The sequence below is a fragment of the Hipposideros armiger genome, unplaced genomic scaffold (assembly GCF_001890085.2).
Source record: "Hipposideros armiger isolate ML-2016 unplaced genomic scaffold, ASM189008v1 scaffold_186, whole genome shotgun sequence".
NCBI classification, from domain to species: Eukaryota; Metazoa; Chordata; class Mammalia; order Chiroptera; family Hipposideridae; genus Hipposideros; species Hipposideros armiger.
Genome location: NW_017731536.1, coordinates 1,065,073 through 1,082,798, shown reverse-complemented (window position 1 = coordinate 1,082,798; position 17,726 = coordinate 1,065,073). Strand labels below are relative to the sequence as shown.

General features: G+C 38.4%; 1 protein-coding gene across 1 annotated transcript in view; it reads left to right on the top strand.

Moving 5' to 3' along the window:
• The window catches only part of SKOR2 (SKI family transcriptional corepressor 2), a 39,990-nt gene extending 22,264 nt beyond the window's left edge, over window positions 1-17,726 (top strand). The window contains exons 7-9 of the mRNA XM_019652718.1: window positions 5,255-5,322; window positions 12,724-12,789; window positions 17,658-17,726. Of these exons, the coding sequence (XP_019508263.1) occupies window positions 5,255-5,322; window positions 12,724-12,786 (131 nt within the window). The 3' untranslated portion in view covers window positions 12,787-12,789; window positions 17,658-17,726. The remainder of the gene's footprint in view (window positions 1-5,254; window positions 5,323-12,723; window positions 12,790-17,657) is intronic.

The window sequence follows — 17,726 nt, the reverse complement described above, 5'->3', positions numbered from 1 at the left end:
CAGCCTCCTCCCTCCTGCCACGTGAGTGCAGCAGGTGCCCTGGGTCCTCACCTCCCTTCCCCGCTGCAGCCCTTACTGTCCACTACCATAGCCCAGTCTTCCCAAAACTCTGCTTTGGCTCCACGTCTTCCACTCAAGAAGCTATAGTGATTCCCTACTGCTGATCATATTGTATCTAATTTAACTCCTGACTGACTCTCAAAACCCTCCCTAATCAGCCCACCCTGCCTCTCCAGTCTTATTTCCACTTCTCGCCCTGTACAGCTCAGGTTCCCCAGCAGACTGCTCTCTCCCCTCGCTTTCCACCTTTGAGTGCTGGGTTTCTCTAGCCTGGGCTACCTCCCTTCGTCTAGGTAGTCCTCATCTTTTGGGGACACAGAACAAGTTCTAGCACCTCCAGGAAGCCTCCCCACTTTTGCAGTAGGCACCCTTTGCTGAAGTCCTACTTTGTCTATTTCTAGTTTCACTCCTCTTTGACTGTTTCACATGTCCTACTCCCCTCTACTCCACAGCCTTGAACATAGGTTCAGAAAAGGGCGTTCTTCTGTTGCTGCTCACACAGCACCTGGCATATTGTGGGCACCATGATTGATATAAATTTTGGCATCGTCTTCAAAGAGATTAAAACTGACAACAAAGGATGAGGTTGGATGACTGAAATCTGTTGTATAAAGGAGACGAATGAGGGCTCATGAGTTCAACCCTTGGATTTGTAGGTCTGGTGACAAATTCATGGCGCTTGAGAGAATTGAGTGGAAAGGCCAGTTGATTATGACACAGAAGACCTCATGACTGGGCTTTATGAAAAATTTAGGTAGTAAATGTTGACCCTGTCATCATTTTAGATTATTACAAAGAATTACTTTTCCAAGTTACAGTTAAAGTTACTTCATAATAAAACCAAACTACATTTCGTCTTTATCCCATGTTTCATTTGTGGCTGTTACTGGATTCCTTCTATCGTCAGTGGCCAATGTCTGGTCCCAGGAATGTAGGCTGGATACTTTTTATTGTTGTTTGGAAAACTCTTTGGCTTTTCAAACTGTGCATGTTAGCAGAGCACAGCCCTTGCCCTGTGTTGGCTGGCAGGCTGGGCTTCCGTGCTGTTCTCTCCTCCCTCCTTTTATACTATCGTTTTCCAAAAATAGTTGGGTTTTAAGTGATTTGCATTAAGAGAAATCGGCTTAATTCTTTTTTTCATCTCCAGGTAAATTGTGCCTTCATCACTCTTTAGAAGATAGCAAAAATTTTAGCTTTTTTGTTTTTCATTTGCCAATTAACCACCTTTAAAACTCAAAAAGTTATACATATGCTTGTTGTAGAATATCATAAATATGCCAAAATACAAAGGGAAGAAAACAAAAATCACCGATAATCTTGTCACCTAGAGATAACCAATGTTAACATTTTAGAGTTTCAGTCTTTTTAATGTATATTAAGTCCTTTTTTTAAAACAAAATTAAATATTATACACACCATTTTTTACCCTCCTTGTTTTCACTTAACATGAACCTCTTTGCATTAACTACACAGCAGTCGTAAATGCACTCTTAGGTTGGACATTAAAGTTTATCCAAGTTTTAGATGATGAGCATCATTGTAACTAAATCATTGCACATATCCATAATTATTTCCTTAGGATAAATTCCTAAAAGAATTGCTGTGTGAAAGAATATGAACTTTCTAAAGCTCTTGATACATCGTTTCAAGTTGCTTTCCAGAAAGACCATACTAATGATACTCCCATCCTTTGAACATCACATCTTTTCTTTTAATTTTTGCTAACTTACATGGAAAAAAATGGTACCTCATATTTCTTTTTCTTTCATTGCTAGGGATGTTATCACTTTTTATGCCTAACATCCATTTGTATGTTTTGTGAATGCTCATTATATTCTCTTCTCATGTGTCTTTTAATGTGTTTGTTTTCTTATTGATTTATGTGAACTCTTTATGTACTAAAATATTAATCCCTTGTCATATTGCAAATATACTTTTGTTTGTGTCCATTACATTTAAATGTTGACTATGGTGTTTTGTGTTTTCAGAGTTTAATTTGTTCATAGTTTATTGTCATACCAAAGTTTTAAATTTTTGTCTAAAGAAATCTATCAATATTTCTTTTTTTGTTTTGTTTTTTGTCTTTAATGCCCTTCCCCACACCAATCTTATAAAATATTCACCATTTTTTCTAACATTTTAGTGGATTTATTTTTTTCATTTTAGCTTAAATAGTTCTATTAAGTGCACCATCATCAAGCAAGAGCATAAATTAAGTAAGGGCTAGTTATCACCATTCCACTCAGAATTGCCCTTAGCATCTTCTAGAATCCCGGGTAGGTGCCCCAGCCAGGTCCGGTTCAGGTGGCCCCTCATTCCTAGTCCATCTCAGTTTACCACCCTGGTCAGAGGCACCTCGGGACCCTAGATGGACAGAGGAACCTATGGAGGCTCAAAGGACAGTTCTTTCCTTCACAGAGGGAGACCTGCTTGGGATGTGCTCTGGTGTCTGGAAAACACCCTGATCTCCCTGGAAGCGTTTGGGTCTGGGCACAGGGCCAGTGGCCTTGGAACCAGGCCAGTTTGTGGAGTGCTGGTTCCCTGTTACCCTGTGCCCTGCCCATTTGTGGAGGCAGGCTTTGACCTGCCTCCACAGCACCCTGAGATTGCAGAGTGGGTGCCAGCCCCTCATACAGTACCTCACCCCTCATTATTATCTGTGTAAGTCAAAAGCACCCACTCCCCCATTGCCCAGCACAAGAAAGAGAGCTGGGTGCTTGGAGCCCAACTAAACCAGTTTACCTTGTCACCAAATATTAAAGCACTAGAGCCAAAAGAGTCCTACAGAGCACATCATTCCACACCATTGTTTGTTCAGATAAAAATCTGAGCCCCCAGATTGGGGTGATTACTGTCCATGGCAGAATCCAGACCCCCTGGTGGGTACTTTAGTGTTCTTCTCACTCGTCATTCATTAATAGCCCCTGCTGTGTACCAAGCACTATGGTGGGCTTTGGAAATTTTAATTGTCTAAAACTGACTTTACTGTCCTCTGAGAACTCTCTGGTTAGCTGGGAGACAGATGTAGAACAACTAATCATAGTTGGTATTATGGATGTATTAATAGAGGTATGTACAGAGTACTAGAGGAGTGCAAAGAAGGATGACTAATTCTGGAAGAAGGGGCAGGAGAGCCAGTGAGAACTTTCTGGAAGCGATGACATTTAGGCTGGACTTTGAAGGAAAGGGAGCTGTTTACTGTAAGAGCAAGACCACAGCAGCGGAAAACAGAAAGAAGCTGAAGAGCAATGAGTGTGTGGGCTGGAGAGTGGTTTGGTGGGTGATGGGGTGCAGGGTGCAGGGCACTTCCTCCACCCAATCCTGCAACCAACTGAGGCGTGTTCCCCACCCCTCCTTCCATGTCTTTGTGTGGAATACTGTCCTCCACACCCCTGCTCAGGCATTTCATCCCCCTTAACTCCCCGAGGGAATGAGGGTTTCTCCCTCCACTCTCACTTTGTACCACACACTTACCCCTAGGACAGCACCTTTCACATCAAATTCAGAGGTGAAGGTAGGAATTGGGTCTTTTAAAAATATATATTATAAAAGGTAAAACTGTGGAGACAATAAAAAGATACATGGTTGCCAGATGTGGAGCGGAGAGAGGGATGACTAGGCAGAGCACAGAGGACTTTAGGGCAGTGAAAATACTCTGTATGATACTATAATGATGGATATACATTATTAGACATTTGTCCGAACCCATAGGATGTACACCACCAAGAGTGAACCCTAAGGTACACTATGGACTTAGGATGGTTGTGATGTATCAGTTTAGGTTTATCCCTGGTAACAAATATACCACTCGGTGAATGATGTTCATAGTGGGGGAGGCTATGCATGTGTGGGGACAGGAGGCATATGGGAAATCTCTGTACCTTCCTCTTAATTTTGTTGTGAACCTAAAATGGCTCTAAAAAAATAAAGTCTTTAAAAATAAATACATGCATGCATACATAAAATACACGTTTGAGGTTGGGGAAGGAATTCAAACAGTATGGAAAGGTAGAAGTAAAAAAAAAATGTTTTTAATTTCTAAGCACCTAGCATCTCACGAGTGGTAAAGGACTTATTATCTTGAAAGGGATGGGAAGCCAGTGCAGATTTTTTTTTTTAAGCAGGAGAAAGAAAGGAATTTGGAGAAGGATAGATGAGGCAAGATGACCAGCTGGGAAACTATTCAGGGAAGAGGGGTCTGCATTTGGGAGGTAACCACGGCTGAGAGAGGAGAAGATGGAGGTGGAATGTTTAGGACTCACACACCAGTGGGCTATAGATGCGAAAGGAAGAAGAGAGGAAAAGATGATGACAACATTTCTGGTTTCTTTAAACTGTTGACCTGATTTTCCACCACAGATTCAATATGAAATTGTGTTAATCTAAAGCAGAAAAAGTTGGTTAGCCAAGTCCACACTTTTAAAGAGATCATGTGGAGAAGATACAACAACGTGATATACATCAAGAAGTTGTTCCTTTCCAGCAATGCAATAAAAAATGATCACTGTGTCTGATGGCAAAGATAATTTGCGTGACAATATCTCTTAAAGCTCCTCCCATCTCAGATTGAGGCAAGCTCTATAGAACCGCACCAGACCCAAGGAGGACCATAGAATAAGGCTGATGATACAGGGAGAGAGAGTTTACAGTTGGGAGAGTCGGGCCAGAGTATGTTTATCACTCTCTCAGGTGTGAGAAGAGCTGCAGTGAAGCCAGGCAGGCATTTCTAATGGATCCATGTCTTATCACCCAGAAGGCATTCCATGCCCAAGGGTCTGCATTTCCTAGGATCTCAGGTTCACCTCTCACACTCACTCTGGACTTCTGAACACAGTGGAAGCTCTCAATACCTGTGACTTGCTCAAGTGTGCAAAGGTTAGCATACATGTTTGCAGCAGACATTCCTGAGTAATGATTATATGCAAGGGATTGTAGTAGATGGGTTATGAGATACTGTGACATATAATATATAGACCTTACCCTCCCAGAGTTTACTGTCTATTCTGATTAAATGAGTCTTGAAAACATCCCTTCAAACGACCATGTTATTTATTTATTTACTTATTTATTTTTAAAATACCAAAAATGTGGAGGAGGTTTCTACGGGACTGTCAGTAATATGTTTTTCTAAATATACGAAAAGTATATTTTTGCACTTCAACTAATTTCTTTCTCTATGTCTCTCTCCTACTAGATAATTTTCAGGATCAGATGAAAAGGGAACTAGCCTACCGAGAAGAAATGGTGCAACAATTACAAATTGTAAGATGCATTTCTGCTTCAAAATAAATGTAACTGGATGGGCCTGTTTTTTCAAACCACCTAATGTGTATGATTTTTGCTGTGAAATCCTTTGGTCCACTTACTTCTCAGCTGGTTTAGATGCTAATTACCAAGAGATTTACTTAGACACAGGATAAACAGATGTGTCAGTACGTTTCCTCCGAATGTAACTACCTACCATGTGTTAATAGACAGATGTGTGAATTGTCTCTGTGGGCGAACCAGAGGTACCTGCGCTGTCTTCCACTGTGCAAACTTCCGAATGCAGTGCTGGAATGCACGAGAAGCTCAGGGAAAGGCAATTGTCTTCCATCTTCCCCCTCCCTTTACTACCCAGACCAGACCCAGGCTCTCCACTGTCAATAGAACTTAGTATAACACAATTAATCAATTAAATTTACTTGAAGGATGAAAAGAAAGGAATTATTTCCAAATGAAGTGTGTTACTCTATTCTAATCATGTCTAAAAGTGGCCGCTGACTCAGATCTATTTAGACAGAAACAGGAAAACAGGAAGATGTCTGATAAATAAATGTCAATTTTTTTGTTTTGTTTGTTTTTTTGTTTTGTTTTTTCTTCTGAACATATTCCTTGCCCTCCGGCCCCACACAGATATATCTGGTATTATTCGTGAGTGCTTTTAACCCAGTCTCTACACCTTTCTCATTGTGTTACTCATGTAATTACAATGGAGAAATTTCTGCTCAGTATTTGTGAGGTATTTTTAATCACCTGGATAAAGACATACACTGGTCTTCAGTATAACTCACAGCATGATTGTTATAGTTTGGGTCGCTCGGCATTTCTTCGGCATTTCTGAGCTGGTCTGTGTTATCCTTACACCATTAAGCTTGTATTTTTGCCTAGCCACCTGTCTTGTCTTAAGAGCCAGGTACCTAGCTCTCTGTCAGGACTCTTTAAGAAAGATGGTTATTAATGTTTCTTTTCTTGGTAGGAGAAATTATGCTTGTGTGAATAGAGATTGCTGAGAGTCATTTTTAAAGTAACCTTGTATTTTATGATGTTCCTCCCCATTCAGGGGGCTCTGTTAAAAGTGTTGCTTGTCATTCTAACCCTGAGGTTTTTCTCGATCTCCAGTGCTGATTCCTAATTCTCGGTTCTGAAAACCACCTCAACATAAGATGCCTCTTAAACAGGATCTTCTTCTTTTGGTTTAGTTTGTGTTCGTTTTGCTTGCACCTAAATTCACTGGAAAGCAAAAGGATTTTCTTAATCAGTGGACAACTAATTCCCCCCACGCAGAGGTTAAAAAAAAATGTATCTACTATTTTTAGCTTTTGATACCTAGATAATAAGAGCTACTAATTCCTTGCTATGAATATATTTGTTTTCTTTATCCAGAGGAAGAACTTAAATATTGAATTGGAGGTAAAGGGATATAAAATTTTAAGACCTTAATGGTTTTACTCAGGACATTGTTTTCAGACTCTTAAAACAAAAATTGTCACATATGCAACCAAAAATTTGTGATTTTGGGATGGTGGTGGGTCTAGCAAAATGGGCATTAAGAAAGGAAACTATTTCAGTGCCCCTGTCTAAGGCCAGTTAAGTAATTTCAATGTCTTAATTTTCTTTGACATTTGGTTTCTTTAGTAAAAGAGGAAATGATATTACATTCATGTAATAAGAAGGCAGTGCTGATAGAAGAAAAGAATGTCTCGTGTCTTTTGAGATATTTGGTACATGGAAGATACAAATTGGTATTACTAAACATTTTTATGATTCTGTATTGCAAAATGTTTTGTCATATGTATTTGTTTATCTGGACAAGTGTTATCCATTCACCTTCCACTAGATAGTAAATTATTTCTGGTTGCCAATTAAATTCTTTGGGAGAAGCTAGAATTTTTTCTCCCAGCCCTATAGGTATAATTCCTGAAACCCACAAAGACACATCCAGGCTAACAACATAAAAATTGATGAAATAGACATGATTTGTCCCTCCTGTTTCTTCTCCTTCTTTTGTTTCCCCTACCAAGAGTTTTCTTGCTGCCACCAGTACCCAGCATGGTGTCTAGCATCCAACAGCGATCAGTAAACGTTTGTTGAGTGAATCACCACCCACGGATAGCCCCTGCCCCAAATCTGATATTCTCACATAGCAGTCCTCTTAATATTTTTCCAAATGTCCCTGGTTTGGTCCTGATTTCCTTAAATGTTCTTTTCTGCTAGGTAACTACTACCAAAAATACTAAAGGAAGGTATTACTATTGAGTTACGTGGAGCTTGTGTATTACTGCACTGGCCTTGCGACTAACAGACAAGCTTTAAAATCTGCAAACTTGAGTTCAAGACTCACCCCATATAGTTCATTAAGTTTCTGTTCTTCAACCAAAGGGACCTCTTGGAAGGTCTAACCTAGTGCCTGATAGAGATATAGTAAGGTGTAAATGTGTAATAAACATGAAATGCCCATGCAAGTCATAAAATACTATGCCAAAATGAGTAATTGATGGAATGGCATGCCCCTTCTCAAAGTAGTACTTTAATAGTGGAAATATTTAAGCTTTGGTGGCTGGAGATATTTTTGTGCAGGAAGAACCTGTGTTTACATTATACTATCTGTTTTAGAATTGAGGCAGCAGACTCAAGGTTACTTGAACAGAAATTTGTTAGTCCCTATTCAGCTTGTTTTATTTGCTAATGGGAATTATCTGCTGTGGGAAAATGTCTTTAGAAAATGATATCTAAAGAGTATCAAGAAGTTGCCAGGTATCACAATTACCAACTTTCTCAGTATTTTTAGTTGAGTGATCTAATTCATCAGTAAATATGGTTATATACTTTGCTCCCTGAGAACCAAGCAATTCACTTAAAATTATTTTATTATTTTATATTTAAAGTTTACAGAGAATACATTACAGAATAGTCATCTGCCTACAGTATAGGCACTTTTTCCTTTAGCTGAAATAAAAACCCACTCTATCCTGCAATAATGGAGAATTCAAATATATTAAAACCATCATATTTTGAAACGATTCCCATAGACCAACAATGCATTTATACTATGCTGTTACACAGTGTTCTTATTCAAAAGATTATATTGAAAGCATCTTGGGTCTCATTGACGTAGAAAGAAAACTTATGAATTTCTTTGGCTCCTGCATTTTTAGATTCTCTGCTGACTATAATTTCTGCACCATTGCTTCCTTTTCCAGTTTGTTAAATGCGAAGTTGTGGTGACTACAGAGACAAATGATTGACTCTCTTTGTACATTTATAAATGAATGTGCATGTATCTCAATGTCACATTTAAAGCATATGCAGTTTATTTAACATGTATACATGACCACAAGCTAACTTTTTTAAAAAAAATAGCTTAAATTAGTTTTAGAGTTCTTAACACAGTTTGTGTTAAAGTGCCTCCCGCCCCCGCCCTGTCCTGCGTTTGCAAATTCTTAAAATGTTTTCATTACTAAACCAGATTTATTTATACCAGCAAAGAAATGTATTCCTCTCGCTATGAACCAAATTAAAAAGTTATAGAATTTAGCAAGTTCGTGATGATGTTACTGTTCAATGTACTAAAGAGCCACAGATTTCTCACAAGTGAATTGGGATTCTAGAAAAATTGTGTCCCCTTTTAAAAGCAAAATTCATCACCCCTTAGGTTTAAGAAAAAGGTGAAGAAATGAATACGATGTTATATGTCAATTATATTTCAATTTTTTTATTAAAAAAGAAGGTAAAGATATTTTACTCTGTTTAACCTTTGATTAAAGTTTTCCAAGGACTGGAATATGATATAATTTACAACATGAGCTGAGACTGTTGTGATGTCTTGATAACCTTTTTTTTTCATTGCTAATTTGACAGCAGAGTTTTTAAGTGAGTGCATTTCTGTGTAAGGTACTACTGCAGGTATAAGATATAGACCTTACCCTCTCAGAATTGAGGACATGCTCTGTTTCGGTTATAGTTCTTGATGGACATGCTGCAACAGAGCCCATGATAAATGGCTAGGCTCAGATTCACATCCTTTGAACTTGCTACATCGCTACCTGGAGGTGCATAGATGGAGCAAATGTGCTAGTCTTGAAGTGCCCTCTGCTGTTTTTCCAGAATGCTGCAGTCACAAGCAATCAGGGGGAAAGGGTCTCAAAGTTCTCCATTAAAAGAGCCTCAAAAAAAAAAAAAAGCCTCAAGTAAAACAATGTTCAATCAATAGTTTTAGTACTAATGTTCCATTCATTGTAGACTTGTAAAAAAGCAGTTTACAACTTCCTGCTGGCAGGAGCACAGCGCGTCCTTGCAGGGAAAGGAGCGCTAAGTCTTACCGTTGCTGCAGGAGCATGCTCATCTCTGGAAAGGGCAAGCTCTTCAGTGACATGGTCTTTTCTTGGAGATTCCCCAGTGTTCGTTAGGATGGGAACTTGCCCAGATTTCTATCATTTCAACGCAGAGAATTTTTTTTTAAATTTTTTTTTTTTAGCTGAGCCAACCTGCCACTTGTTAGCAGCTCAGCTCAACCAGGACTCCAACCGCTGTTGCTTAGAGCACACACTCTTGAGTGAGCTCTTAACCAACTGAGCCACTTGGTCGGCCTTCAATGCAGAGAATTTTAAAAATATGTTTTACATTTTTTTAAAGTAGGTAGAATAGTTGCTTTTTTGCACTATGTTATTAGAAAACATCCTTGGGCCACTAGAGGATTTTGGTTTTGTGGCTAAATATGCAACAAAAGGATGTCCCTGTGAGTCTGAACTGCCATGGAATCTGCCTTAAGATTCTCCAGCAGTAGACAGACTTTGGCTACAGTGGGTTCTTTTCTAATTATTGATGTATTGCCATTTGGACAATGCAGTCATTTGTTCCTTAGTTATATAGCCTCCTCTCATCTTTCTCCTTTCAAGATGTTGACCCACTTGAATGTCTGAGCTCAGACCAACTCTCTCGGCACAAACTAAGAAGTTATCTTATTTTGGTAAGACCCCAACACTTTTGATAGACTAGAGCTAAGTAGGTAATTTAGAAGTTATATAATAACTTCAATGAAATCAATGAAATAGGGTAGCTTTCATTAACAGTGGGCCCATTTGCTAATATAGTCTTTATCATTCATGATTTAGGACTTAGAATTAAAAATAACATGATTTTTAGTTCATAACCTTTTGCTTTTTTTGTCTTTGTTTTTTTTGTTTCTTTGTTTTGCCTCACCCTCCTCCCCTTTTGTCTTTGTTTTTGTTCAGCTTTTATTTCACTTTGTTTTAATGAAAGAAATGAAACAATCAATGTTTGAGTGGGGATCATTCTTTACACAGATTTAAATTCCAGTCTGGAGATTTGGGGTCAAGTTTGGTTATTTGGAAATGTCCTTTTTTTTCTGAGTCCTTTTTTCTTTTCATTCTCAGCTTCCCATCTTAATGAAATGCTACATTGTTGTTTCTGAAAAAAAGAAAAAGAAAAAAAGGAAGGATGAAAAAGGCATTCTGACTTAGAGCTGAAAATAGTACCCCTCAGGCGTTTTCTGTGGGTGAGGATGAGTAGTTTAGTGGCTTTGATGAGATGGCCCATGGTGATGTTAACTTACCTCAAGAAGTACCTGGCATACAGCAGACACTCAATCTTTCTTTATTTTATTTTTTTTACTTTATTGGGGAACAGTGTTTTTTTCCAGGACCCATCAGCTCCAAGTCAAGTAGTTGTTTCATTCTAGTTGTAGAGGGCGCAACTCAGTGGCCCATGTGGGGATCGAACCAGCAACTTTGGTGTTGTGAGCACTGTGCTCTAGCCAACTGAGCTAAGCGGCCACCCCTACTCAATCTTTATGACATCTAATCTTGATGTTGAGACCTCTTTCTAAATGTGAGATTGGCACAAGTATATTCTATTAGGTAGTTCCTCATACCGCCAAGGTTTACATTGTTTCTACTTGTTATCCTAAACAATATAATCCTTTCAAGTCTCTGTTAGGTCATGCATCTAAAGAGAGAGGCCATCCATGGGTTTTGGCACATTGCAGCATGCGCCATAATGGAAAATCAAGATTCATTGCTTCTCTGTGAATAGCAGGTGTAGCATAACCCAGAGTGGAAAGAAGAGGTAACTAGAGTAGGTCCCCCTGTAACTGTTCTTGTCATAGTTATCCAGCTGATCTCAGCTCACGTCCTAAAATGTGAGATTAGGACACTGAACTTTTTATGGTAGTATATGAATCATTCATTTCAGTGCTGCTGTCCATGCCCTTTATCAGCTATGTGCCTATTGGATCCATCCATGTTGTGGTTATGTATCAAAATTGTGAGGTGGTTATTTTAGTCTTGTTCTTCGTTTTCCATTAAAAAGACTGTTTGATTTAACTTACCAATTATTACGGCAAAATATGCAGCTAATCTTGGCCACTAATGTCGTTGTATATTCGTCGCTCCTTCCCATTAATAAAAGTTCATATTTATGGACTGGTAGATCAGGAGAGCAAAACAAATATGCTGGGAATAAGGGGAATGTATATAACAGTATTCAAAAATATTGCCTAGTTGAATGACAATAATTTTATTTCCCTCATTGCTTTTACATGACAGCTGAATTTTGTGTTAACCTGCTAGAAGGCTGAATACTTACTTAAGTGTAAAATAGATTCGAATCTTTAGAGTTCTGAGTTTACCTTGTAATGATGATGATAAGTAACATAATGATAGATTACTTTAACTGGGGTTAGTGCAGAGGCAAATCTAAATAATACATGTTGTCCAGTTTCAACCATTTGCATTTTCTAATGAAAAGCCGCATATCAAATGTGATAGGCTTGCATTCAACACCCCAGTAGTGAAAAGTACTTTTCGAGTTTATCCGGGTAGAGTTCTTTTTATCCAGGGTCATATTTTCCATTCAGTGCAATTATTTCTGATGCTTCTTGGTAGTTATCGGGAAATTACCCAGAGTAATAGTTTGTGTTTAGTTACTCTTATTTGCGATTTATAATGATAGCATATTTCATCACTCTAATTAAATGAAAGATTACATTGAATTCGTTTGTAATCACATTCTTGTTTTGTGACCTTGGATATACATGATTACATCATAACTTAGTTTTTGTACCTAAATAAAAACTAAAGATACCATATTATTAAATGCAAATTAAAAAAAAAGTTTTTAAAGGAAAATGTCACATAGTAACCTCAGAGACTAGCTGTAGCAACAATCCGGTGTGATCACCTGTTCTGTCCTTGACATGCTTTTTAACAGGCCTTAAGAATTGTTATACCCCAGAAGTTCCATACTGCTGAGCAGATGGAGACCTTTTCTCCTCAGGGAGGATCCATTGGCATTCAAATTGTTAGGCATGATGAAAGCTCTCCATTACACATCTGTCTCCAAATTGAGCTTACCTGGAGAGTTTTGCTCCTTTTTATCTTACAGATCCCCTATGCAGCAAGCTTGATCAGGAAAGAAAAGCTTGGTGCCCATCTCAGCAAAAGCTAAAAGGTGAGTTCACCGGAGGAAAGATTTTTCCTTGACTCTCTGAATTGCTATTGCATGGCTGTGCTCTTTATTGATGTATTTGAAACAGCCCAATGGATTGGTAAAGTTGCGTCCTGTGTTTAAGCCCATATACTGATAAACTTTGTTATATCCAGGCATGGGACTTCCTAAATGAACGGCTAAGTGGGTCTTATAAATTCCATAGAAAATTTCTTAAACTAAGGAAATTCTCTATTCAGTCTGCAGACGTGATCTTCATTCTGTTTTGAGGTTTTCTGCTCTTTCTGGTTCTACCCGATACCCCAATTACTGCCTTTCTGAAGGAAACTGAAGTGTCAGCAGTCATGCTTATTGTGTCTCGTCTTCTTGGGCTCTCTTTTGCCTCCAAAAAGTCTTCCCAAAATCTGACTTTGAGTGAATTACTAACAGATGGTGATATGAACAATTAGGGGCAATATAGACCTTTGAGAACTTCTGTTCTAGGGATAGTAATTTATTATTTCCCTAAACCAATAGCAGTTTCTCTATAGCTAAAGCCAGGTTCAAGGTCACATCCATGGCAGCAATTAAAAAAAAAAGTATTCTGGACTCCTAAGGAAAAGAAGACAGTCAGAATTCAATGCCTATATTCAGAACATAACTAAACATTTCAAAAGCAACTTTTTGATTATTTGGAAGAGACATATATAATTATTAAAATTGAAGGAGTGCAAATTCTAGGACTTTGTAGTTTCTGTAACAATACATTAGGATGACCTAACAGTTGAAATTGCTATGTCAGGAAAAAACTCAGATGTCAGAGGTAGCATTTGTAAGTGTTCATGGTCAACTAGGATTGTGATCATTTATCAGTTGGATCCATTAGAATGATTCTTCCCACTTCTTCCCTCTGGAACATATTTTTAACTCAACAGAATTTATTGGCAAAAAGAATTCCATACAATACAGGTGCTTAGTTCCTTTTCTTCATGCTTTTCTTATGTATATCAAAAGCCTCCTCTACCATGTGCAAATGACAAGCCTACTTTTTGCCATCATCTTTATTAGTGATAATCTTCAGTATTTGTCTTAAATCATGTTAATTACATCACATTTCATCAGGAGCTCAAAACTCTTTCCAAGACAGACTCTCATTCATATACTGTCTCTTAATTTTATGCACAGGGAACTGAGATGCAGAGAAGAGAGATGGGGTGTTTTATGCCTGTGTTGCAAAGCCAGGAAGAGATTGTAGGGCTCCTGACTTTAGATCCAGTTCCTACTTGCTCCTGATGAATGCACTTCCTGTCTTCTGTGAGCAGATGTTTCTGCAGCAGAGATGGTCAAATAATAAATTATTTTGTTTCCATCTCCATAGAGCCATATGCAAATGGGCCTGTGAGTTTGGCTCCATTCTGTAGATTCAAGTATTTTTCTTAAGTCTGAAGTTGACTTTGGGTATTTTTTCATTATAGTAGAGAGGTTTGTACCACCAGTGTGAAATGAATAATTTTACAACACTCATACTCCAGTAAATCTTAACTCAGGATATCAAGGTAATCAAGGCAACCCACATTCAAATTAATGCTAATAAACGCAAAGTGTCAAACTAATTTTCTTTCAAATCCAAGAGAATATATTAGGATGTTTTTGTTAATAACCTTTTATTGAAGTATTAATATAACAAATTCAGCAAAGTCTAACAAATGATAAAGTCATATAAGTCATACAAATCTTGAAGTCTACAAATTAAAACTCAATGAATTTTCACCAAATGAACTCAGGCTTCCAGCACTCAGATAGCCACCTTGTATCCCTGCCCAGTTACTCCCCCACCCCCAATAAAGATTAGCTTTGCCTGCTTCTAAACTTTAGTAAAGGACGTTGTATAGAATGTTCTCTTTTATCTGGCTTCTTTTGCTCCATATTTGTGAGATGCATCCACTAGAATATAGTTTGATTTGTACTTAGGAACTTCAGTAAACTCTGTTTTTACTCCTTCCATTTCCCCAACTCATCATCCTTCCTTGCTTGTCAGACACGAGCGGCTCTTACACCTACAAAATGAAGATTTACTGTGCAGAAACCATGCCTCTGATGGTGACATAGCATACAGCTAGGTGGAAAAAAAAAGATTGATTTGTGTTGAGTAACTAATGCTTCCTCCATGCTGATTTTGTTTCCATCCTCGCAGACAACAGGGATTTCTCTAAGTAGACCCTGGTGCTTTCAGAAGATTAGTGGTTACTTAAATGCTGAGCTAAATCAGCCAAGCAGAGAATCACGACCATATTGTTAGAGGCAGTATTTGATTCTCAACATGCCAAGCCTGCAAGGAATTACCCCAAGAGAGATTACAAAATAAAAATCATTACACCAAGGGAGAGAGACAAATTCTGTCTTGCTGAGTGACCACAGGTTTCCAAATTAGGGACTGATGCATTAATATCTTATGCAAGAGTGACCCTTAAGGTAGTATGCTGTGTTCTTGCCACCCAGTGGATTCCAATATGACTATTAAGAGGAGGAAGCTTTTCAAAACCACAGGCAATCCACTTAATAAGCTAAACAAGTACCGCCACATGTCACTGCTCTACAAATCTTTTTTTGCCGTACATTAGGACGTAAGAAATTCCATGTTGAGTCAAAATAAAGGTCCACTCAGACCAGATTACTAACTGTGTAATTCCATTAGAAAAACCAAATTGTTCTTAATGAAACCAACCTCAAAATTTAGGCATATATGCTGAATACTCTTAACTTTCCCTTGATGACTCCTTAAAGACCCATTACCCATGGATTTATCTTCAACCTAGGCATAGTCCCCTTTGGGGCAATGAATTCTATTTGTTTAGCTACCAGCTGTGTAAAGTATTTTATTTATCCTCAAACTATCTCCTAAAACAAGTCCTAGGTGATTAGACATTCTACTGCTCTGTGTATTTGTTTCATTGTGAGCTCACGCATACAATGGAGATTATTTAAAAATATTTCAAAATTTTGTATTCTTCTTTCATCTGGGACCACTTTTCCCACCATAATTATTCCTGATGGTCTTCCTTATCTTGGTGGTTTCTGTGTCTTACACAGACACCCCAGTGCAGTCAGCACCTCAAATATAAATGCCATGATGTTAACGCTGATTTAATTCTGACTTTACTTTCTTTTTCTTACAAGCACCATTTAACATTATGCAAATATCACCCATGTACCTGGTTGAAACACCCATGTCTTACACAGAGAATTCAATCATTGTATATCCGTGGAAAGTGAATCACAGGAAATAGCTCATTCATAGTCACACAAACTCATTGACCAAGCTGGAAATAATAATATCTTTCATTTACTGAGCACTAACTATGCCAGGTAGTAGACTAAATTCTGTGCCACATTATCTCTTTGGAGCCTTACAATTCTATAAAGTAGATCCTGTTATTGTCCCTATTTCATACATGAGAACACTGAGGCTCAGTGAGGTCACTCAGCTATATACGTCTCAAAGCCGGAATTCAATCCAGGTCTGTTTGACTCGCAAGCTACTTCTCTGTCTTACTGGAATCACTGGGCTGGTTTTGAGCAAGTCTGGCTTCTAAATTTGATACTACCTCCCTATGTTATCATTTAATCTCTCTGAGTCGTAAGCTTACCTGTAAAATGTGGATAGCCAAACCTGATCAAAATCTCTGCCAGCTTTAAGTTTTGGACTCTTGCATGCCAATCTTCTGCCATATTCCCTCTCCTTTCCCACAAAGGGGCTGCTTTGATTAAAGTCTGCTCAAGACCACATATAACACTCAAGGGCAGACCCACCTGCATTTGCCTTATGTCTGCATTTTCTTCATCACTAATTACTGCGTTGCATCCTTCTGGAGAGTTTGAAAATATGACTTTTCCCCCCTATGCTAACAAAATCTATTTTTTTTGGTAAACTCTTGTTATTTTTATTTGACTTCTGGAATAATTTGTACAGAAATAACAACAAAGAAAAAGTCTTAAAAGGATGTAGAGGGATTGCAGTTGAACATTCTGTGACTTCCTTTTGTGTAGATCAAAGCTAAAGATGGAGAATGGCATATCCATTTCTCTCATCTGCAGTCAGACATAAGAGGACCAGGTTCTTTCAAGGGTCTCTATTGAGAATGACAATATGTGCGCCCACTGTTCTAAGCACTTTATGTCTATTATCTTACTCAATCTTCAAAACAACCCATGGAGAGAATTACTGCTACTTTCACCATTCTTCTGCTGAGAAAACTGAAATGCAGAGAGATGAGTAAGCTGTCTGTGGTCCCACTGCTAGCAAGTGGTGGCAGGATTTGCGGCCCACACTTCATCTGCTCGCCTCTGATGTATAGCCTGAAATTGTGGCCTAATTCACATATTCTAATATCAGTTACTATTACGCAGTTAATAACCAATCCAAGGGTTTTTTTTTGATGTTGAATCACAGAACTTTCAGGGCTACTTCTACAGTTGTCGTAACTCCCCAGGACTGGAGCAATAGATGTAACTTGGGTCGTCCAGCCAACGCCAGCAGGGCACTGGAGCATGACATTTTGTCTTCATTTTGTGCAACAACAAATCAGAGCTTCCAGAACCTCCCCTCCCCCCGCCAGTGGCTTCACTGTAAAGTGGGCAGAGCAAACCATCACACCCTGACTTAGTTCTGGTTTGGCTCAACGTCAGTGGAGATGCATAACCTAAGATAGACAAATATGTGTAAAAAGGAAGATGATTGCATGGTCACTGTGGAAAAGTTTTTATCCAAACTGTACTACGAATGGCTTCTCTTAAGGATATACTAAATATTACTTTAAATGTATTTAGATTATCTGATTATATCACGCTGAGGTTGTCATTCTGTGCTTTTTTTTTTTTTTGTCTTATCCCAGGTGCACAGAACGCTTACTCTTGTTCTCTTGTAAGATACAGCCTGCCACTGAGCACTTCTGACCCACATA